At 43.0% G+C, this 22,572-nt stretch overlaps 2 protein-coding genes across 3 annotated transcripts in view; both read left to right on the top strand.

The window, feature by feature from the left end:
• The window catches only part of ZNF786 (zinc finger protein 786), a 30,961-nt gene extending 17,419 nt beyond the window's left edge, over positions 1-13,542 (top strand). Inside the window, exons 4-7 of one of the 2 annotated variants that reach the window (XR_003042775.1) lie at positions 5,539-5,665; positions 7,855-8,007; positions 9,326-11,626; positions 12,904-13,542. Coding sequence is in view for 1 of the 2 variants with exons in the window: in XM_015596193.2 (XP_015451679.1) it covers positions 5,539-5,665; positions 7,855-8,007; positions 9,326-11,409 (2,364 nt within the window). In the remaining variant the exon portion in view is untranslated. Of the gene's footprint in view, positions 1-5,538; positions 5,666-7,854; positions 8,008-9,325 lie in introns of both variants that reach the window. The other variant, XM_015596193.2, reaches the window with a different exon arrangement.
• An 8,032-nt stretch (positions 13,543-21,574) lies between these two features.
• The window catches only part of PDIA4 (protein disulfide isomerase family A member 4), a 16,264-nt gene continuing 15,266 nt past the window's right edge, over positions 21,575-22,572 (top strand). Inside the window, exon 1 of the mRNA XM_006920652.3 lies at positions 21,575-21,905. Coding sequence (XP_006920714.1) covers positions 21,818-21,905 — 88 coding nt within the window. The 5' untranslated portion in view covers positions 21,575-21,817. The remainder of the gene's footprint in view (positions 21,906-22,572) is intronic.

The raw sequence follows: 22,572 nt of genomic DNA on the forward strand, positions 1-22,572 counted from the left end.
AGGGAGGCGTTGGAGATCGGGGGTCGTGTTAGGTGTGGAGTGTGCGGTCCGGCCCTGGACCGAGCCGGTGGTCGCCGCTCTTGGGTCTCGTCCATGGCCAAACACCTGAACAAAGCCGAGCGTGGACCCGGCCAGCCCAGGCGCGGGCCCAGCTTGGGCCCCGGGCGCCTGGGAGGAGGTGGGCGGGGAGCGGGCAAGGCGAAGGACAGAAGGATGTGTGAGGCCAGCGATGGGTTTGACAGTACAACGAACTTTACATCACAGTTACTGAATTCAGAACAAGTGCTTTAAAAGATTTAAGATTCTGAATAATTGACATGATGTTTGGCCGGGGCTTAAATGTCAGAGTTCAGCCGCTGACGTGTTAGAATGTAAGAAGGAAGGATGATGATAACGTTGAAAGGAATAGAAGAGGATATGAAAACCTAGAGTGCATATTATTTGATTAGTGTTTTGTTGAAATCGAGGTTTAGAAGGAGTGGCCATTATTTTTACTGTATTTATATAAACTTCCATATCGAGCATTTTTGCTGATTACTAAACCAATTCATGAGATTATTAATTTAAAAATACTGTTAACAATGTCAACAAAAGACGTAATTCCTAGGATTAAATATGCAAAAGACATGCAGTACCTTATAGAGAATATGATAAGTAAATATGAGTATAGCATGCCATGCTTATAAATGAGAAGACTAAATGTGGTAAAGATAATACTTTTCTTCTAGGTAATGTATAAAATTATTGTAGTTTTATCAATGGCAGTAAGATTTTTGTGAATTTGGATGAACAGACTCAGAATTTTATTTAGAAAAATAAAGGTAAAAATGTGATTCTGAAAAAAAGAGCAAAGAAGCAGGGATTGCCCTAGAAGGTAAGACTTACTGTAAATCTGTAGAATTAATACTGTGCTGTTTTGTGCAGAGATAGACACATAGAGCAGTGGAAACCAAGAGAGAACACAGAAGCTGACTCTCTTGGGATGAATAATGTCTTCCCAGAATTCAGGTTTTTCGTAGGACCTCAGATTGTGATCTTAACTTAGAAGTAGGGTTATTGCAGATGTAATAGGTTAAGATAAGATCATTCTGGGTTAGGGTACATTTTTAATCCAATGTGACTGATATTTTTATTAAAAAAGATACAGAGATCCAGACACACAAAGGGATAATGCCACGTGACAGTGGAGGCAGAGATTGTATTTGGTGCAGCTTCTAGTAATGACAGGTCTGGAAGCCACCACCAGAAGCTAAGGGAGAGGCGTAGAACAGATTATCCCCTAGAGCCTTTAGAGAGAGCATGGCCCTGCTGACACCCTGACTTCAGACTTCTAGCCACCAGAACTATGAGAGAATACATTTTCATTGTTTTAAGCCACAACAGCCGTAGGGAACTAATACAGAGACCTTCAAAAACAGCGTTTGGGACCACTGACTTTTCCATTTGGGAGGAAAAAAAAACACTAGAGCACTACTGTATAACATAAAAAAATACATTCCAAATAAACTAAAAATCTAAAACATAAGTAAAGCTTAAGCCTTTTGGAAGAAAATGTAGAATATCTTTGTAACCTCTGTGGAAAAAAATTCCTAAAAAAACACAGAAAGCAAAATGACCTAAGAAAAGATTGATATATTTACATCAAAATAAAAAACTATGTACAGTGTAAGATAAAAAATTGAAAGATAAGACACACACTAGGAGAAAGCATTTGTAACGTAATGTAGTCAACAATATAAAAATTAAAGAAATCCTAGAAATGGAAGGACAGGTGACCCAGTAAAAATATAGGCAAAGGATACGAATAGGCAATTTACAGAACTGAAAACAGAGTGGTCAATGGATAAAAGAATGGATTAGAAATTGTGACATTTAGACAATAGAACATTACAAAATTAAATCAATTCTCTGTGTATCATTATGGACAGATCTCAGAATCTTGAATGAAAAATGCAAGTTGCAGTATAATAAAGCATTTGTGTATAAAGGACAACACTAATATATAATTTATAGACATGTGTATTAAAAAACAAAAACATGAACTGAAGAGTTGCCACATTCTTCATACTGTTTGCTCCTCAGAAGGGAGGAAGGACTGCGTATAAGAACAAGGTTGAAGAGTGGACCAAGGGACTGGAGTTGCATCTATCATATTCTATTTCATTAAAAGGAAATTGGAAGGAAAAAATGTTAAATTTGTTAAATCAATGGTAAATACTAGGATGCTTGTTATAATGTTTTCTGTAATTTTCTGGATCTTTTAATAAACAAGGCTTTTGAGCATTTTTTTGAAAACATTCAAAAGTAAGGAATTTAGTCAAGAGGAGAATAAGGATATGTAACAAATAAAAACACACGTTCATTTCTGCTATGATACAGCCTATGCATTTCTAAAAATCACAGTGCAAGGCAAAATTGTGCAATAAAAAACACAGCTTATGGGAGAAATGGTGTTAGGCACACAATACCCAAAAAGTTCGTCAGTGACATCTTGAAAAGATAAGAACCTAATAATGAAGAGTACCAGTTTTATGCATGTTAAATGGTTAAGAAATCTTTAAAACTGCCTGAAATGTGCTTGTGGAAGTGAGTGTAAGAAGGGGTGGGGCTTGTGAGTTATTGTGAAGTAATAGAAGAAACATTTTCTGAAATCAGATGGAAAGTTGTTAACATCAGATGTGGAAAGGTATGGCCCATCACACAGGGCCAGATAGATGCTTGAAGGGTGTGCGTATGTGCATTTTGTATATTCCTACTCAGCTCAGTTCTCATAGCAACTCAAACTCTAAAATCCCTAGAAATGACTCTATCAAGAATTATGTAAGATCTCTACGAAGAAAACTATAAATCTTATTAAAGCACATAAAAATATCTAGATAAACGAAAGAGATATGTTTCTGGACGGGAAGATCCGATATTTTAGAGATCTAGTTCTCCCAAAATTCGTATTCTCGGTATGTTCTTATCATAATCCCAATAGAATTTATAAGTTTGGCAAAATATTTATGTAGAAGAGAAAATAGACAAGAGAAGTAAAGACAGTTTTGTGTAAAATAAGATGGAGGTGGTGGTAGAAAGCCATGCCCTCTTTAGTAGTAAAACATTTGATGAAACTATAAGAATTAAATAGTGCACTGTTGGAGCAAGAATAGACAGATTCACTAGTGGAACAGAAATATACTGAAGTATAAATGGAAAACTATTTTACGAAAAAACAATCCTGAATCAATGGTAAAAGAATAGATAAATCAATAAGTTATGTGACAATTGGCTATCATTTGCAAAAAGAATCGATGTTGGAAAAGTTCTCATTTTAATTAATAAAGCTGTAAAAACATGAATTCAGGAGAATGTCTTTTATAATCTTAGAATAGAACATGTCTCCCAAATGAAGATACTAACCCCTGAAGCCACAAAAGATGTTCTCATAAGTATAATATAAGAAAAAAGCAATGTACTTTGAGAAAAGATGGAAAAATTATTTTTATTTGAGAATTATGACTGTATCCCTCCCAAACTTAATACTATTAGGATTGATAAACAAATACACTACATTAATTAGATACAAAATAAATTTACAAAAATCAATGACAACTTTGTAAAAAATTCTAGTAATAAAGATTTGGCAGGGGCGGTCCCATGTGCAGTTGTTGGAAAAACCACAGAATACCAAAAATAGAGTTAATTAAAAAAGATGCAGAACATTTATGAAGAAAATCATTAAGTTTATTAAAGAAAAGTGAGCGAGACCAAATAAATGGAATGGTAAAATGTTTTCCTAGATCAGTCTTTCCTAAATACATATATAATTTAATAAATTCAACCTGAATCCCAGTGTACTACTTTTTAAAATAGGATAAAGTTATTTTGGAGTTTATAAGGAAGGATAAATATTCCAGGAGTTTATAGCAGTAGCTTGGAAAAGAATGGGAGGAGGGAGGAAGACTTGCCTCCCAGTGTTCCCACACTGTGTAGGTACTGTAATTGGATACATAGTGTAATGGCCCATAGGTTCACATATGTATGAAAACCTAACACAGCTGACTCTTGAACAACACGAGGTTGAACTGTGGAGGTCAACTTATACTTGGATTTTCCTTTTCAGTATATATACAGTTGGCCTTCCATATCCTTGGGTTTCGCATCTGTGGATTCAATTAACCATGATGGAAAACAGTATTTTTTGATCCACGATTGGGAATTTGCAGAAGGGGAAGGCCATTTTATATAAGACACTTGAGCATCCATGGATTTTAGTATCCAAGGGTGTCCTGGAACCAATACCCTGTGGATACGGAGGAACGACTGAAGGTTTGGGGAAGTTAGAAGTTATATGCAGCTTTTCCGCTGCTGCGTGGGGATCCATGCCCTAACCCCTACGTGTTTAAAGGGTCAATTGCATATGCAAAGGCCAAAGGTTGGCATTTCAATCCTAAGAATAGTGTTGTGTGATTGGCTATCCATATGTAAATAAAGATGCCAGTCTCATCTGTAGAATTAAAGTGCAAATCTAAATGTAAAAAAAATCAGAATATTTGTATTACTTGATATGGGAAACTCTTAAAAAGTTGGAAATAATATGAGAAAGACTCCAGGTTTTAACTAAGTGAAAGGGTCAAGATGTTCTCGTTGGCAGAAGATAAATTCAAAATACAAAGGAAAAGCTTGGAGAAAACATTTGCTAGTCAGTTAAAGGATTATTAATCCTAATACAAGAAAGTTCGTTCAGGTTATAAGAGCCCACAAGAACATTGAACAAAGGATGGAAACAGGCATGCACAAAGATAATGTGGAACCCCAGCCCCCAAAAAAGTATGAAAAGGATGCTAAATTAAAACAATGAATTATAATCTTTTACCATCACGATGGCAAAGAAAGTAATAATATTTGAGAACATCCTGTGCTGGCAGCAGTATAAAGAAATAAGTCTCATCTTGGTGGGGGTGGGGGGGAGTGGGAGGGTGCTGGACTCTGGAAGGCCACCTAGTGGTGGTATCTGTTAAGCTGAAGATGTTTATACCCTTTAATAATTCTCCTTTTTAGACTTTATCCTACAGAAGGTAAACCCGTAATACATAAGGAAGCATATCAGCATTGTTTGTAATTTAAAAAATAATAGCATTGTTTGTAATTTGAAAGGAAATGGAAATAACACATCATCCCATCAGTGGGGTATATATACCATTCCCATTGTGGAATATAATGCAACTTACAAAAAATCAGTTTTGCCTATATATAATGACCTGGAAAGATGTCTGTGACATTAAGTGAGTAAAGTTACATATTAATGATTTGTTCCCATTTTTGTTAAAGAAAAAAGGAAGAAAAGAAAAAGTCCCATGCTATACATATGCATATACAGTTTGAGCACTCGTGAGGAAACCCATGGAAGGGGTTGTGGTTAACCACAGAGCCACATAATTGGTGTAGGAGAAGGAGCCATTCCTGAGGAAGCAGCTGCCGGACAGACAACACTGTTCACGACAAAAATCTTTTGAAGCAATCCTGACTGGATATGTATTATGTCTGTAATTTCAGTTGCCTCTGACATTTGAAGATATTGCCATTTACTTCTCCGAGCAAGAATGGCAGAATCTAGAGGCCTGGCAGAAGGACCTTTACCGGAATGTAATGAGAGCCAATTATGAGATCCTGGTTTCTCTAGGTAAGAATTGTGGGTGAGTCATGGACCTGGGTCCCGAAAGGTCTCCGCTCTTGATATTCCTATTCGTCAAGTAGCCAGATTTCTCAGAAATTAATTCAGAAAGGCATTTTTATCCCGTATTCTTTCTAAAAATTGCTAATCCTTACTCAAGGGGAGACATTGTTACGTGTGAATATTTGAGACTGCACGTCATGTAAGGGTGGTCAGAGGTGACTAAATAAATATATGTCAGGGCATTTAGTCCCTACATACTCTCAGGTTTCCAGGGTCTTCCACATAAGCATGTGCCTAGCTCATATCCCTACACCCCATATATTTTAACCTATCTTGTCCCTGCCTGTCAGCTTTGGCAGAGGTGTCCGTATGTCTCAGAAAAGCTAGTGTTATTTTTCCAGGCAGTGAGATTGGGGAAAGCTGTCCACCAAGATGTTTAACAGCAGTTGTGTCTGCCTGGTTATGGTAATGGGTATTCTTTTTAGTCTTTTTGCTCACTGGGTCTTTATATTTTTTTCATTATCAAATGTGGTTTTTAAAAAAATCAGTCCTTTCAGAGAAGCATCAAATGAATGATAAGAGTCTCTTACTTTGCAGTTAATTCCCCAAAGGCAACCACTTTTAACCATTTCTATTTTAGTTCTTACTGTGGTTTCCTTCAGTCTACGTAACCGTCATGCTTATACCTCTGTTTCTTGATTTATCATTTGGGCAGCATTAATTTCATAGTAATTCATTACTATGAAAAATGAGGCATTAGCTCACTTATGCTATTTTTCTTCTACCTCTTTTTTCAAACTCTTCTCCCCAAATTTTCAGGGTTTTTTTTTTTTTCATGCCTCTATTGGCTACTTTTATAATTTAAATAATAAACTTTTAGATTGTGTTCCATCAACTCCCTATTATATCTCTCAACTCCTTCAGTATGTAAAGATGAGGTAATTAGGTCTCCTGTACTTCCTTCCAACTCCCCTGGCAGCTCCTGCAGCCATACCACACTACCTGTGAAAGTTTGCAAGGTTTCCGATACTTATATTCTTTTCTGTTAGCATAATTAAGTTTCCCAGGCTCTACCTATAGAGTGTTTCTGAAACATATAATCCAAGACATTGTTATTTTTATTATTACTGAAGAACCAATTAAAGTAATGGAATCTATAGAGAAATATAGTCCTGTGTCTTTAATCCTGTGCCACTCAAAGGGATTGTTCCAAGCATCAAAATGGATGTGAATAGGTATAACATTGTGATTTGATTTGCATTTTTTTAATCACATTAAGCATCTTTTCATCTGTATATTTTCTTTGGAGAAATATCTATTTAAATATTTTGCTCATTTTTAAATTGGGCTATTTATCTTTTTATCATTGAATTATAAGTATTCTCTATCTGTTCTGTATACCAGATCCTTATCAGGTATATGACTTGCGAATATTTTTTCCCAGTCTGTGGGGTGTCTGTTCACTTTCTTGATGGTGTCCTTTGAAGCACAAAAGCTCTTAATTTTGATGAAGTCCAATCTATTTTTTCCTTTGCTGCTTGAGTTTTTGGTATCATATCTAAGAAACCATTGCCTAATCCCCCAGGCAGTGAGACTGGGGAAAGCTGTCCACCAAGAAACCATTGCCTAATCCACAGTCACTAAGATTCACTTCTATGTTTTCTTCTAAGAGTTTTATAGTTTGAGCACTTAATTTAGGTCTTTTAATCTTAATTTTTTGTAAATAGTTTTGAGTTAATTTTTGTACATGGCATGAGGTAGGAATCCAACTTCTTTTGTAATGGATATCCACTTATTCCAACATATGGGATTTGGGGAGTATTGTGACCCTAACAATATCAAGTCTTCCAATTCATGAACATGAGATGTCTTTCCATTTATTTAGGGCTTTTAAAATTTCTTTCAACAATATTTTATAGCTTTTATTGTACAAGACTTGCATTTCTTTTACTGAATTTATTCCTAAGTATTTTCCTCTTTTTGATGTTACGTAAATGCAGTTGTTTTCTTGATTTTATTTTTGGAAAAATCTTTTCATTTTAAATGTTGCTGAGAGTTCAACCAGGATGAAGATCGAGACTAGGTTTTAAATATTTTATTTAAATTGGATTTAAATTAAATTTAACAGCAACTTGACATACTTTAAATTTGGTGCTCAAGGAAACCAAACTCCCTTATCTGACTTCTCTGTACAGATGATGGACTTCCCAAACCGGAACTAATATCCCATATTGAACAGGGGAAAGAGCTCTTCTGGAATTTGGGAGAAACACAGAAATCAGGAAACATAATTTGCTCCTCGGCTGATCTGTATTTTGATTCAGTTATTGAGGGACAGCAGTTTGGGGGTGAGTATTAAGAAATCAGAGCCCTTTCCTTAAGATTCCACATTCTGGTTTCTTAGTTCTAGTTCTCTGATCTTGTCTTTTTTTTTTTTTTGACTGGGCTGAGGCTTGACATCTGGTACATTCTAGAGAAAGGCAGTTAAACACGGTGGTTAGGAATGTGGGTTCTGGATCCTGAATCTGGATGTTGCCTTTTCTGGGTGACCTTGGGCAAATTATTCAGCTTCTCACTATTTCAGTTTCCTGTTCTATAAAACGAAGAAAATAAAAATATCTGTGTTATAGGATTACCATATGTAATCCTATATGAGTTAACGTATGTAAAGTGTTAAAATGGTACCTGGCACACAAGAAGAACTCAGCGAATGTGAGCTCTTCTTAGTGATAGGTGCGGGGAAACTGCTTCCTTCCTCCCTGGAGACTGTTGTCTTTATTTGAATGTCTAAAATTTAGCTTTCCTCCGTGTTTCTTGTCATGAAGGGAGAGTCTGTGATTTTTGGATTCATAAGAGTCAGCATTAAGGTACGGAAGGAATGAGGAAGTCAGATGGGGCCATCATTCCAAGAAGTCTTGTGAGTAGTTTTAGTTTTTAGTTGCTTCTTTTTGGAGAGTAAACGAGTTTTTCTCTACAAATTATTTCACTTTTTGCCATCTGTCATTCTTCTAAGAAACGTTTTTTGAAAGGTCGGTAGGAATAGGGCGAAGAAGGAGGGGCAGAGCCAAGGCCTTGCTGCCTGGTCTGAGGGACAGCTCACGGGTTACGCAGAGCCGCGGCGGCAGTCAGGGTTCTGTCAGTGACACTGCCGTCATCCCTCCTGACTCCAGGAATGTCTGCACGTCCAAACGGGACAAGTCTGATGGTCCCGACGTCATGACAGTGGTGCGCGTGTACAGGTCCGTGCCGAGCGTTTAGCACATGTTAACTCATTCCGTTCTCACAGCAGTCTTGTGTGCTGTTGTGCCTATGTCTGCAGGAGAAGGGACCAAAGCCAAGAGATTAGCTCTACAGAATTTGCACAGTAGACAGAAAGGACTCAAACCCGGACGGTCTGGTTCCAGAGCTTAGGCCCTACATTTGCGACCTGCATTTTCCTCTTTTCAATATTATTCTAAGAATGTTCAGTTTAATTTCAGCAGATTCTCATCAAACTCCAGGTCATGAAATGGGACCACACTGAAATGTACCCTGTTTTTAGCTCAGTGGTTGGAAACTGGGTTTCCACACCACCACAGGTCACTGTTACAGGTCACTATTGGTGTCATAAGCCTTTAGTCATGCTAGAGACAGGAATTCTAACTGAATTTTTGTTTTCAATTTCAGGAAGTCAGCAAGCCGTGCATTCAGGAGAGCCTGAATGCCATTTTCAAGTGGATCCTCTTCTGAGCCAGTGTCCCTCTGAACCCTTATTAGGGAAAAGTGAAGATGTTTCCTTCAGGCCCGACCAAGGTGTCACCCTCGTGAAGCCACACCAACACGACCCACGGGCTCTAATCCCAGCTGGCCACTGCTCCAGGGAACCTACCCAAAGAGAAGGAGTCCCGAGTCCCAGAGCCCCAGGTCTCCCAGGCATCCAGGAAACCCTCTCTGGGAAGGGCGCCCCGCACCCTTGTCCTGTCTGCGGGGAGAGCTTTTGGAAGAAGAACCACTTAGAGAAGCACAAGAGGAGCCACCCAAAAGACCAGCCGCGTGGGGCCTGGAAGAAATTCAGCAAACAAGCTGACCTGCAGCCTCAGCGGGGACAGAGGCATTTCCGGTGTCGTGAATGTGGCAGGAGCTTCCGCCTGAAGAGGTATTTGCTTAGACATCTGGCCGCACACTCGGGGAAGAGCCCATTGCAGTGCCCCGAATGTGACATGTGCTTCCATCACAAGCAGACCCTCCTCAGCCACCACCTCCTGCACAAGAGGGAGAGGCCCCCCCAGTGCCCCATATATGACAAGAGCTTTCTCCCGAAGAACAGCATGCAGGCTCAGCGGGGCCAGCCCAGCGTGGGGAGGCCAGTCTTTTGCAGGGAAGGCAGCGGGGCCTTCAGTGTGAAGGCCGAGCTCAGCAGCGTGCACTCAGGGGAAAAGCCAGGCCCCTGCGCCGCCGGCGGAGAGCACTGCTTCCTGAGGGGGGATGAGGAGACTCTGCAGCGCTGCCCCCCCAGGGGGAGGCCATTCTCTTGCACAGAGTGCGACAAGTGCTTCTGTACCAAGGCCAAGCTCGCCAGCCACATCAAGGGGCACACGGGAGAGAAGCCCTTCCCGTGCCTGGAGTGTGACAGGAGCTTGGGCCGGGGTGGCTCGCGGAGGGTCCGGCAGCGCGTGCGCAGTGGGGAGAGGCCGGTCTCCTGCCGGAAGTGCGGCGAGGCCTTCGCCAAACAGTGCAGACTCGCGGAGCACGGCCGAGTCCACAGCGGGGAGAAGCCTTTCTGGTGTGCTGACTGCGGCAGGCGCTTCCGCCAGCGGGGACAGCTGCTGCGGCACCAGCGGCTGCACACAGACGAGAAGCCCTTCCAGTGCCCGGAGTGCCCGCTGAGCTTCCGCCTGCAGAGCATGTTGAGAGCCCACCGGCTGCGACACGGCGGGGAGAGGCCGTTCTCCTGCAGCGAGTGCGGCAGAGGCTTCACCCACCAGTGCAAGCTCCGTGAGCACCTGAGGGTGCACAGCGGGGAGAGGCCTTTCCAGTGCCCCGAGTGCAGCAAGAGCTTCCGCCTGAAGGGCGTGCTGAAGGCGCACCAGCGCACGCACAGCCAGGAGAGGCCGTTCTCGTGCGCGGAGTGCGGCAGGGGCTTCACCAGGCGGTCCAAGCTCACCGAGCACCTGCGCGTGCACAGCGGGGAGAGGCCCTTCCAGTGCTCCGACTGCGACAGGAGCTTCCGCCTCAAAGGGCAGCTGCTGAGTCACCGGCGCCTGCACACGGGGGAGAGGCCCTTCCAGTGCCCGGAGTGCGACAAGCGCTACCGCGTGAAGGCCGACATGAAGGCCCACCAGCTGCTGCACCGCGCCGAGATGCCGTTCTCCTGCGACTGTGGCAAGGGCTTCGCGAAGCAGTCTAAGCTCGTCGAACACATCAGGACACACACGGGGGAGAAGCCTTTCCAGTGTCCCAAATGTGACAAGAGTTTCCGCTTAAAGGCACAGCTGCTCAGCCACCAAGGCCTGCACACGGGGGAGAGACCTTTCCGCTGTCCCGAGTGCGACAAAAACTTCCGGGAGAAGGGACACATGCTCAGGCACCAGCGCATCCACAGGCCGGAGAGGCCGTTTTCCTGTGGCGACTGTGGGAAGGGCTTCATTTATAAGTCGAAGCTGGCGGAACACACCAGAGTGCACACAAAGCCCCGGGGCGCTGCGAACGGGCCCGACGTGCAGAAAAGGCTCAGCCAGCTGTTTGCAATGATCGAGGCGGACTGGAGCTGAGGCGGACGGGTCCCCCAGAGCGCCCCGCGGAGGCGGCCCGCCCGAGTCCTCAGCAGCCGTAGCCGGCTTTGAGGAGCAGGGGTCCTGTTTTGAGCAAGAATGTAATAAAAGTTAGGAATATCAGAAACCACAGAGGATTGTTTGTCTTAAAGCATCACCGGTTATATTTCCCATCCATTGATAAAAAAGAGATTTGTTCTTCCTGCCATCTTAAGTGGTAAGCTTCTCCCAAATGCTAAGCTAGCTTTGAAATCTCAACTTGAATTTAGACCGGAAACCCCTCCAGTACTGTTCACGAGGCTGAAAGGAGGGATTGGCCGTGAAACGCCCTCTTCCTTTTTTCATAGTGTGATCCCAAACTGTGGGGTTAAATCCGGTGGATTTTGTTGCAGACCTCATATGATATTAGATGTGGTTTTGATTCATTTATTTTGAAACCGATAGTAATAGCAGTTCTCTGAATCGTAGTTATGTGAGGGCCGCAGGTTCACGGTGAGTGTGCGTAGTTCCCCCTGGGGAAAAGCTGGTAATTTCAGGACAGTTTGGCTAATGTGAGTTGAAGAAACGTAAAACTGAAGGTGCTCAGACGTATGGGACTAGAATTTAGCTAAGAGATTGGGAAAGGTAGTGTCGATTTTGGAGTTCCACATGCTATTTGGGGCTGAGAGAGTGAATGCGATTCCCCTTCATAGAGTGAGCAGATGACTGAATCTGAGGTAAGACAAAATGACAAAGACAAACAGCTTTATCAGGGGAAATTACAGGCAGCAACAGCATACTGTGGAGAGTTTTCAAACGTTAAACGGGAAAATATGGCATCTGGTGCGTTAGCACAGTGTTTATGCTTCAGGGACGGAGTTGTAATTCATACAAAGGATGCCTGACTTTCAGGGGGTTCATTTTCATGGAACAGAATGGCCGACCTGAAGTTCTGGGGGATGCTGGAAAGTGAGATTGTCAGTGAACTGCAACTAGCATTACTGTGAAACAATGTACCACAGATGATTTCTCTGGAACACTAGCTCCAAAGGTATTCTGAAAAAAAAAAAATTACATGGCCCATTCGTTTAAATAAAGTTAAATAATAATTCGTTTAAATAAAGTTAAATAGTAATTCTCCCCCTCCCGCACGTACACAGAGTCCTCTCCAAGAGGAAAATGTAATGTGTAGTATATTCTTGACCTTGGGATTTTTTTTTCCTAAAACACTTACTGTGACCTTGTGGACACAGGAGTGTAAGACTCATTTCGGAAAACACTAGTGAAGAATAGTCCTGGCTCCAGCAAAGTAACTCTTAGTCTGTTAAGGTTGAGAATCTCAGGTTTTAGAGGACAGAGGAAACAGCTTTAAGTCAGGGTAAACCTTTAATTGTTTAGAGCACCCTCTTTCCTCCAGTGATGGCACACTAACAAAGGTGATTGAAAGTAGTAAGATTAAGTCATTTAGGCAGGTTTGTCATCAGAAGCACATGGTGATGTCTGTTGTGTTCACAGGGTAGCCAGCCTCACACAGCATGGAGAGCATCAGCGTAAGCAAGGAAGGGGCGGTGGCCCTGCCCCGATGAGCACCGTGGTGCAGGGACCCAGGGGAAGAGGATGCGACTATGAACCAGGTAGAGTTTTGAGGGAGACCAAAGGCCAGGGCCTCTGGTATGGTGTTCTCACATGTTGTCTGTTACAATTGAAGGATCTCAGCGATAGTAAAATGTCCAGTGTTTGAATTTCGTTAGAAACTTGACATGTTTTGGAGAAGATTGAGAAAAAGCATAAGACCCAGCTAGACTCCAGTGCCCCAGGCTGCTCACACTAAAAATGAAAAAGACAGCAGAGTGGTGTTTAAAGAATAGAGGTACTTCTGGGAAAGAAGGCATCATAAGCACAGGTTCATAAAACTTGCCTTCCTGTCCTTTCCCAATTCCTAAAAAGAAACATCAATGCTCAGCATCCTGGTGAAATCCCTGGCCTTCAAGAATAAGGAAGAATGCTCACAAGCATTACACCCACCCCTACCCCCAAGGAGAATCTTGTCACCGACAAAGGAATAATCTGGCCCAACAACGAAGAGCATATTAAAGGGACAAAATGGTAAAAATATAAAATAAAATAAAATCCCCATTAAAGTCAAAAGGAAGACAGTGGTTTCCACTGAGCCATTTTTAACATGGAATGTGTTACACTGTGTACCTGGAACACTGAAGGGAAGCAGCTGCATAACTGCTACAAGCAGGAGACAAGATGCTATTCGCAAAGCCCAGTCACTCTTGATTCAAGATAGGACTAAGCACATGCACATATTTGTCTCTTCTGCCTCTCAATAGCCAATTAAAATTAAAGAGTTTTTTTTAAAGGCTATAAATCCACAACAATGAAGAGAATTCAGAGGAGACCATCAGCAGATGAGAAATCTCAAGAGATTTCAGAAAGGCATTGGAAGAATGGTACCCAATGCAGCGGAACGGGGTTGCCGAACCGGGAAGAGGCAGAAGGGCACTGAGCTGAGGACAGTATTGATTTGCTCAATAGCAACTTGACCTGAGGAGCCAAGTAGGACCAAGGCCTGAAGCCAGGGCACTGAATTGAAAGTATTACAATGAATAGCCAAGCCCCACTCCATCCAGTCCATTAGCAGCAGCAGCAGCGGGCAAATGGCAGCAAGAGGGAAGAGGAAATAACTAGAACAGTTATGGGTGTTATCCGACATAAAAGCCCTCATTCTAGCACTTAGAAGACCCTTAAACGAGTCACCCTAAACTCACGTGAGACCCACACCCTTATACACAAAGTCCCTAACTAACGTCTTCCGCTGCGTTCTTAAATAGGGACAGGCAAGGGTTATTTAACACTTGGAAGAAAACTTTTACATGAGAAAGACCGAGACAAACATGAAAAAAAGTATTCCAGAGAAATCATAGGTAATTCAGGAAATCAAAGCTAAATTTAAAAACTAATTTTCAGAAATATTTGAGAAGACACTAATTATAAAGATAATGTCATGAATCCTTCATGTTTCCTTAGCATTTCTCAGAAAACTAAGTTTCAGGTTCAGCCTAAATTTTTTATAAGCTAGATGGTATATGGTTTAAGTCTCAGTCACCCTCCCCCATCCCCCTACCTTTATCACAAAATTCGTTTACTGTAACCACTATGGGCTCTGGGGAGGTGTGTTAAGAGCATAGAGAGCTAGGATATTTCAATTTTCTCTTAAAGAAATCGTTTCCACACTACTTCTCTAACTTACAAACAATCCTGTTAGTGTGTGCTAGCTGAGTCATCTGTGGCAATGGGGTGCTGACTGTTGAAGGGTAGCAGAATATGCTACTCCAAACTATGCAACTTTGGCATAAAGAATTATTTTTGAATGGAAGGCAATTGAGACGAAACATACAACAAAAGCTCCCTGCTCTAGTCCTATTTGCCTAAAAGCAGTACATAAATTTTCATTAGTCTACCCTCCTGTTTGCTTCCCTTATGGCCCCCTCCTATCTTGGCCATTTCTCAAAGAAGCTGCAGCAGAACCCCAGGGCGCTCAAATCTTCCCTGAAGCAGTGGAAACCACCATCGTGTGTAGGTGAGGCGTGGTTGTGGAGAGGTGATTGGAGCAATGAACCGGCTGTGCAATGGACACAAAGGACAGTTTGGAGTTGCAAAAATTACAGAAAAAGGCAACATTACACATGATCCAATTCTCAGACTTATATGCCAAACAATTTTAGGTCCAACCTTGTGTGACCCCCAAAGGAGGAAGGAGCTAGAGCTGTGAGGAGTCTAGTAATTCCAGTTCTCCTGGTCCAGAGAGCCAAGGAGACCTGGATGCCGCAGGTAAAGCATGCAGTGCTACAGGGTTGAAGCAGGAAGCTGTTGGCTCTTCCGGAAGGTGGCGCTGTAGGAACCACGTCCACGTGCAGGAAAGGCAAGGTTCCCAGGATGCCCTGTGTATCCCCAGGGCAACGGCCGCTGTGGGCGGAGCTAAGGAGCAAGGGTCCTGCCCCGGAGTGCCTCCTACCTTGAAAACTGCGCTGGGTAGAGATTGGAAGGCTCAGACTACGCAGACTCTGCAGGTGACGTCAGGTGGGGGTGGTGACACCTAGGCTGGGCAGAGAGGGCGGTTTGTGGTTGCAGCGGGACAAAGCCTGCTCGGGCTCTTCCGGCTGGAGGAGGCGCCGTCCTGGCCGCTCGGACTGACTGGAAGCTGCAGCCCTGGCCTAGCCGTCTAACTGGAGCTCGCCGCTGGGTTCTGGAGAGGTTGGTGCTCTCACCCTGGACACTAAGTTCCGTGAAGCAGAGACTTTGCTTCTGTACCATTGTTTTTCATCCAGTGTACGGCCACCAGAGGGCGCTCTACGATCACTTGTTGAATCTGGATTAATGAAAGTCCTACACATAGCCACGGATTTTACAGTCAGCCCAGGGCTTTCTGAGTGTTCCTGTTCCCCTGAAACTCGGTTAGTATGTTGGGAATACTGTTGGTGAGGTATAGAATGGGAGAAATAACAGAGGAAGTTACATCTGAGAAAAGGAAAGGAGTCCCATGGGGGACAGAGGATAGTACAACGCTAAATTGCAATGATAGGGACTGTCACTTCAGCAACAGCTTCTTCAGAAAATGATGCGATGGTTCCAACTCTTATTTTAGATTCAAAACCTTTCAAAGACCCCCAGGGGTGACAGGAACTCAGTTTCCTGATACTTAGCCTAACTCAAAACAGTTTCCCAAGAAAAATGACAAATTCTTATGGACTTTTTCACCAAAGCAAAAATAAAAGATTTTCAGAATAGAATTCTTAGAGATCATAATCTAACTCCCTTATTTTATGGATGAGTAAAGCAAGTTACAGAGAGGTCGAAGTGACTTTCTTCAGGTTGTATGGCTGTTGAAAGTTGGGTGGTGGTAAGTAATGACTGTCCTGGTCTGAGAAGGTGACAGTCTTTGTTAGGTAGTAACTGTCACCTGTTGTATCTTGAGACTTAGACCTTGAACGTACTAATATGTAACACTGGGGACTTGGTAGGTAGGGAAAAAAATTCAGGTGTTGCAGTTTGCTTGCTTCACTCAGTTTCTGGAAGGAAGAGACAGGCTTAGGCTATCAGGACCTTGATACTTTTTAAGATTTCAGGGCAGTTATGTTGTGGAACGCCCCTCAATTGGGGTGTGTCGGATGTGTCTTCATGATTGAGTTCAGGTTATTTATCTTAAGGGCCATAGCCAAGAAGTGATGCTGGTTCTCATTGCATATTACTGGGCAGCACATGATTTCAGTTCCTTCCATTGCTGATGATGTTCACACTGATCACTTAGTTACGGTGGTGTCTGCCAGAACTTCTCCACTGTAATTATACTTCCTCTTTGTAATTAATAAGTGTTTTGTGATTTTCGTGGGGAGGTACTTTGAAATCATGTAAATATCCCATTCCTCATCAAATTTTCCATTTATTTAGTTACATATTTTATATCTGTATGGACTCATAACTTCCTACTTTATTCCTATTTTATCCAATGGGTTATAATCCTTTTCTATCAGTATTTATTTTGATGCTCTAATTGTCCCAAATTTGGACAGTGGGAGCTCTCTTACACAGGCTCTGTGTCCTTTTGACATGTTCCCATCATTCTTGAACAACTTCCTTGCTTTCCCGGGTACAAGCTGTTCTAGGCTCATTTTCTGTTTTTTTCTCTCTCTGTCTTGGAGTTGGCCATTTCTTCAGGGAGCCCTTTTTCATTTAACAGAGAGTGTTAGAAGCCATGATTTGCAGTAGGCATGCTCAGTTGACATTTGGGTGTTACCTCTCCCAGGTTGTCTCAGTGAACAGAGCTAGGACATTCACACATATATAACACAGAGACATATTTACACTTATTTCCTCTTTAAGAACTGGGGAAAAAAGGGGGTAAATGAAACCTAAAGTACGCAGAAGAAAGGAGATAAAATTAGCGCTGAAATCAATTTATTAGGAAACAAAAACAAGGAAAATCAATGAAACCAAAAGTTGTTCTTTGAGAAGACCCCAAAATTTATAAACCTCTGGCCACACTAATCAGAAAAAAAGGAAGAAGGACAAAAATTATCAGTATCCGCAATACGAGAGGTGACCTCTGCTCTTACAGACTCCACAGTTACTTAAAGTGCAAGAAGAGCATGCTATGAACAACTTTATGCCAATAAATTGGGCAACTTATGTAAAATAGGCAAATTCTCATTAACTACAAAAGCTCACTCAAGAAGAAATAAATAACCTGCATAGCTCTATATCTATTAAATTAAATTTATAGTTCTTTCCCCACAAAGAAAATTTCACTAGAGAATTCTACTAAGCAAGCAAGAAAGAAATCTATACAAACCTTAGAAAATTGAGAGAGAATACTTTCCAACTCATTCTATGAGGCCAGCATTATTGTGAGATATCAAAGTCAGACAAAATATAACAAGAAAATAAAAGACTGATGTCTTTTTACCTAAACCTCTTACTAAAATATCATCCAACAATATAGAAAAATGATAACATATCACAAACAAGTGAAGTTTGTCTCAGGAATGAAAGGTTGGTTTACCTTGAAAACATAATTTGTATGAACAGACTAAAAAAAAAAAGCCATATGATCCATTTCTGATTAGAAAAAAGAACTCTCAGAAAACTAGGAATTAGAAGAGACCTTCCTCAACCTGTTGAAGAGCTACTGAAAAACTTACAGCTAACATCGGATGTAATGGGAAAGACTGAATTCATTCCGTCACATGAGGAACGAGGCAAGAATACCCACTCTCACTATTTCTCTTCAAAGTTGTACTGAGGTTCTGGCCAGTGAAAGAAGGAAAACAGAAGACATGAAAGGCATCCATAATTAAAAACAAGTAAGCTGCCTTTATTTGCAGATGACATGATTTATGTAGAAGATCCAATGGAATCTGCAACAAAGCCACCCAAACTAGCGTGAGCTGCTGAGCAGGGTTGCGGGGTGACAAGGTGAACAACAAAAGCCAACTAAACTTTCAGACATGTGCAATGAAGGGTTTTGAAATTTTAAAAATGCACTTTAAAATAGCATCAGATATTACAAAATACATGCAAGATTGCACACTGAGAACTGCTTGGCACACGGTACTCAGTGTTAAATGGGAAAATGAAGTGGTCAGGTCAAGGTCAAGGCTAGGCAGTCTGACTCCAGGCCTCTACTTCTACCTTTTCACAATGAATACTTTTTTTGTTTCTAATATAAAAGTATTCTGTCTTTTTAAGTTTTACTGTTTAATTTCCACAAATACCATTAGTGTTGGTCTTTTAATAACAGCTACCAAATGCTTGTTAAGCATTTGGTGACAATGAAACTTGAATACTAAGAGAATAATCTTAGTTTGAATCTTAAAACATCTTTAGAATTCCTTCACCTTAGAGAAATAATGAAATGGTGGCCAAGACTATTGGCTTAACAAACAAATGACTGTGCCAGTTACCTATTTCCGCAAACTTGGAAAGAATGTCTTGTCACAGACAACTCCTGCAAAAACGTCAGCTTGGTCTTACTTTCAGTGGCGGGCCACACCTGTATGTGTGAACATTTCCCGTTTTGAATCACATAAAAGGCAAAGTATTGGAAGATGCAATAAAGGTTGCATCTAAACTGTAAACTGTAATGATAGAATCTGAGTATGATGTCTTAGCTGTGCATAGAATGGAGTTAAGGAATATGGCTGGCATTCTCAGGCAGCTGCCTGAGCTGCTAAAGCAGTTCTGAGTGTGGGCCTGGGACCTAATTTCAGTCTCTAATCTTCTTGAGTCAAGGTGGACCCTTCAAGGGAGAGCTAAGTTCCCTCAGAGGACAATGTAACAGTAGGGGGAAATTATTATGATGTGATATGAAGTTAAAAATGTAGGACACGAAATGACATGTAAGTTGTATCTCTGGCTACAATAGTGTTTGCCTGAAGAGGCAGAGATTTCTGAAAATGAATTCCTTTATTTCTGAAAGCTTCTGATCTTCTCCTTTCTACTGAGGAGGAAGTATATCAGAACCATGGAATGCTGATCAGGACCATTGCTGAGTTCTCCGGCACATATATGAAGTTGTTTCAGGAGCATTTGATTTTTATTTTGTTTTATTCTTATTATTTTTTAACATTTTTTTTTTATTTCCCCCTCCCTTCTGGTAACCACTAGTCCATTGTATTTTTTATTATTTTATTTTATTATATATTTAGGCGAGGCAACCCTTGGTTGACCTCACAAATTACAAGGACCTTGTCAGCTTACGATTTTTTACACCTACAGCACCTGGTGCTCCTAGGTGGTCTCCCATCCAAGTACTAACCAGGCTCAACCCTGCTTATCAAGAACATTTGAGATCTTGCCTTCTGGCATATGTCATCAGTTTGGCTCAAATAAAGTCTTAAAAAAAATTTTTTTTAATTGTTTCATCCTACAAGCTTTAATTCCTGAAAAGACAGATCATAAGTGTCATGTACCAGATGTGCAGCTGCCTGTTCTGTTTAGCTTTCTGACCATATATTCTTGAGTTGATGGCTGACACCATTGCCAGGATTGGCACATTGTCATAGATCTACCTGGAGACTACTCAGAGATGGGGGGATTATTTTCCCATAGGCCAATTCTCTGGAGAGTGCCGTGCGGCAGAAGAGGGAAGCACATAGTCAAACTGATCTATAAAAACAACCTATTCATGTGAAATGGCAGCCCTGGGGACGAGCCAGTGGGCAGTTCTATGACTTAACACAGCCTATCTATATTCACAACCAATTGTGGAAATTGTGGAGACTGTCCCGAAAACATTTCTCTCCATTCTCACCGTCGACGCAGTGGCCTCCCAGCCTGCTTGTACCCATAACCAAATCAGGTGGGATTGAGGGATAAAAAAGGAATGAGGAGCTTTCTAACTTGAAAGAGACAGACAGACTGGGAGAGAAAGATTTCCTCCCATAGCTTAAGTTTTGAGAGGTTTCCTCCCATATTTTGTATCAACAAAGGTCTTTGTGAAATTGGTTGTATTCATCCCACATCTGGATAAATGGCATTCTCATTCCTCTTAGTTAAGCAAGGATTCATAGGAAACGACCTAGAAAGGTAATATTGATATTGAACTGTTTGACATTCTACATTCGTAGCATTCTAATAAATCACTTAGTGTATATTCTATTGTAAGTTACTTGCATAATATTTTTCTACCCTACAAAACTGAGTAGGAAACCATCAGATTCACAAGAGCTCAATAAAAATATAGTAAATAAAAAATTTCTAATTGCTAAAGCCTATGAGTGACCGGCTTTCTTTCTTCCTCACTTAACAGAGGAAGACCCCTGCACTCTTGAGGTCGCCCCCACCCCCACTTGTCTTCTATAACTGCAGGCACACTAATCCCCAAACATTAAAGAAATATCAAATCCTAATATACACCACAGGTTTGACATGCAAAGATCATCATCTTAACCTAGTTTTATTTTCCTAAGTTGTCAAGAGGGAAAACCTCAAGGTTATATTTAGACTTATGTAAACCACAAGATTGCCTATCTGGTAAACCACTAGATTGCCTATCTGGTATTTCATTTTTGCAGAAAATCAGGAGTGAAATAACATGAGGCAAAGTTTAGACACGCATCGCCTATTCGTAGATGAAACCGCGGAAAGAAGCTTCCTTGACTGCATGCTCATCCCCTCTCCAAGCTCAATACATGTTTTTACCCAGGAAAGAAATGCAAACTTTTATTTGCTCAAGGAGAAAAAAAAGCAAAGCCCACGAACATAAGGCCAACTCGGGAGTCCCGTTCTGTCCCGTTCCCAACAACAGACTGGTTCGGGCTCCTCTGCCGCTTGGGTCCCGAGCCTCCAAGGACTCCAGCGGGTTGCACGAACAACCCCTACCCCCACGGCCCAGTAAAGGACACGTGTTCTTCCTGCCAAGCTCAGCGCCCAGAAGGAGCTTTGCCGCGCCCAGCGTTTTCCCTGGCCCCGCCCCGCCTCGCTGTCGGCCAATAGCGCCCCGAGATGTAGCACGGCCCCGCCCCTCCGGCTCCGGCCCACCGCCTTTGTTCTCCCGACTCCCTCTCTCAGCCTGTGCGCTCCCGGCAAACCGAGTGGCAGCTGCTGATTGGTGGCCGCGGCGCAGCCAATCAGAAGGGGGCACCTCACGCTAGGGCTCGGAGCTTTAAACGCGCGAGCGGCGGGGCTCGCGTAGGAAGCCGGGGGCGAGAGCGGGTGTAGGGGCCGGCGCCTCAGGCCTTGGACGCGCAGCCGGGCGCACGCGGCCTGGCGCCCCTAGTCGGCCTGGGATTGGCTGGCCCGCGGCTTCCCGCCTCCAGCCAATCGCCGGCGAGGACTTCCTGAGGGGACCTCTTTCCGTCCCTCGCCTTTCGCTCTTCAGGCCGGAGCCCGAGGTTCCGGAGGCCGCGCTCCCACTCCCGCGATGAGGCCTGGGAAAGCTTGCCTGCTCGTCCTGCTCCTGGCGTTGGCGCAGCTCTTGGCCGTGGCGAGCGCTGGGGAGCCGGACGAAGGTGAGCGGCCCGGCGGCGGGCCGGGCCTGCGAGCTGAGGAGCGCCGTGCGCGGCCCGGGCGGTGGGTGCGACCCGGGGGCGGGGGCTCGGGCTCCAGAACTGGCGCCGGGCGCCAGCTTGCTGAGTTTAAGGGGCGGTAGCGGGTGGGCCCCCTCACTTAGACCCCGGGAGAGCATAGTGGAGAAGGGGCCGGGGCTGCGGGGCCTCTCAGCAAGACCGTGCCGCCGAGGCTTGGACGCGGAGAGGGTGTAAAGTGCCTTCTTTGCAGTTGGCTCCTTCGTCCTGATTCAGCTCAGGTTGCCCTCAGGTGCAGGCTCCCGGGAAGGGGCAGTTAGAGCACTGGTTAAAATTTCCGGACAAGCACGCCCAGGGAGTGTGAAAGGGGGGTGCGCGGGGTGGGGGGCACTTTTCAAAACAGGATTTAGAGAAGGCGAGCAGCCACTTTTAAAATATGTGGTTTGTAGGTTTGGAAATAATAATTCCAGGGTTCTGGTTTGAGGAGAAAGGGATGGCTTGGTTTGCATCTTTTCGAAACAGGAGATACCATTGCTTCTGCGAGCATTTGTTAAGCACCTACTGTGTGCCAGTCACTGCACTGGGTCCTAGGAGGAACAGATGAGTGTGGCCTCTGCCGGTAAAGCGCTGGCTCTAGTGGGAACATTAGAAA

The sequence above is a fragment of the Pteropus alecto genome, unplaced genomic scaffold, assembly GCF_000325575.1.
Source record: "Pteropus alecto unplaced genomic scaffold, ASM32557v1 scaffold48, whole genome shotgun sequence".
In the NCBI taxonomy this organism is placed as follows: domain Eukaryota; kingdom Metazoa; phylum Chordata; class Mammalia; order Chiroptera; family Pteropodidae; genus Pteropus; species Pteropus alecto.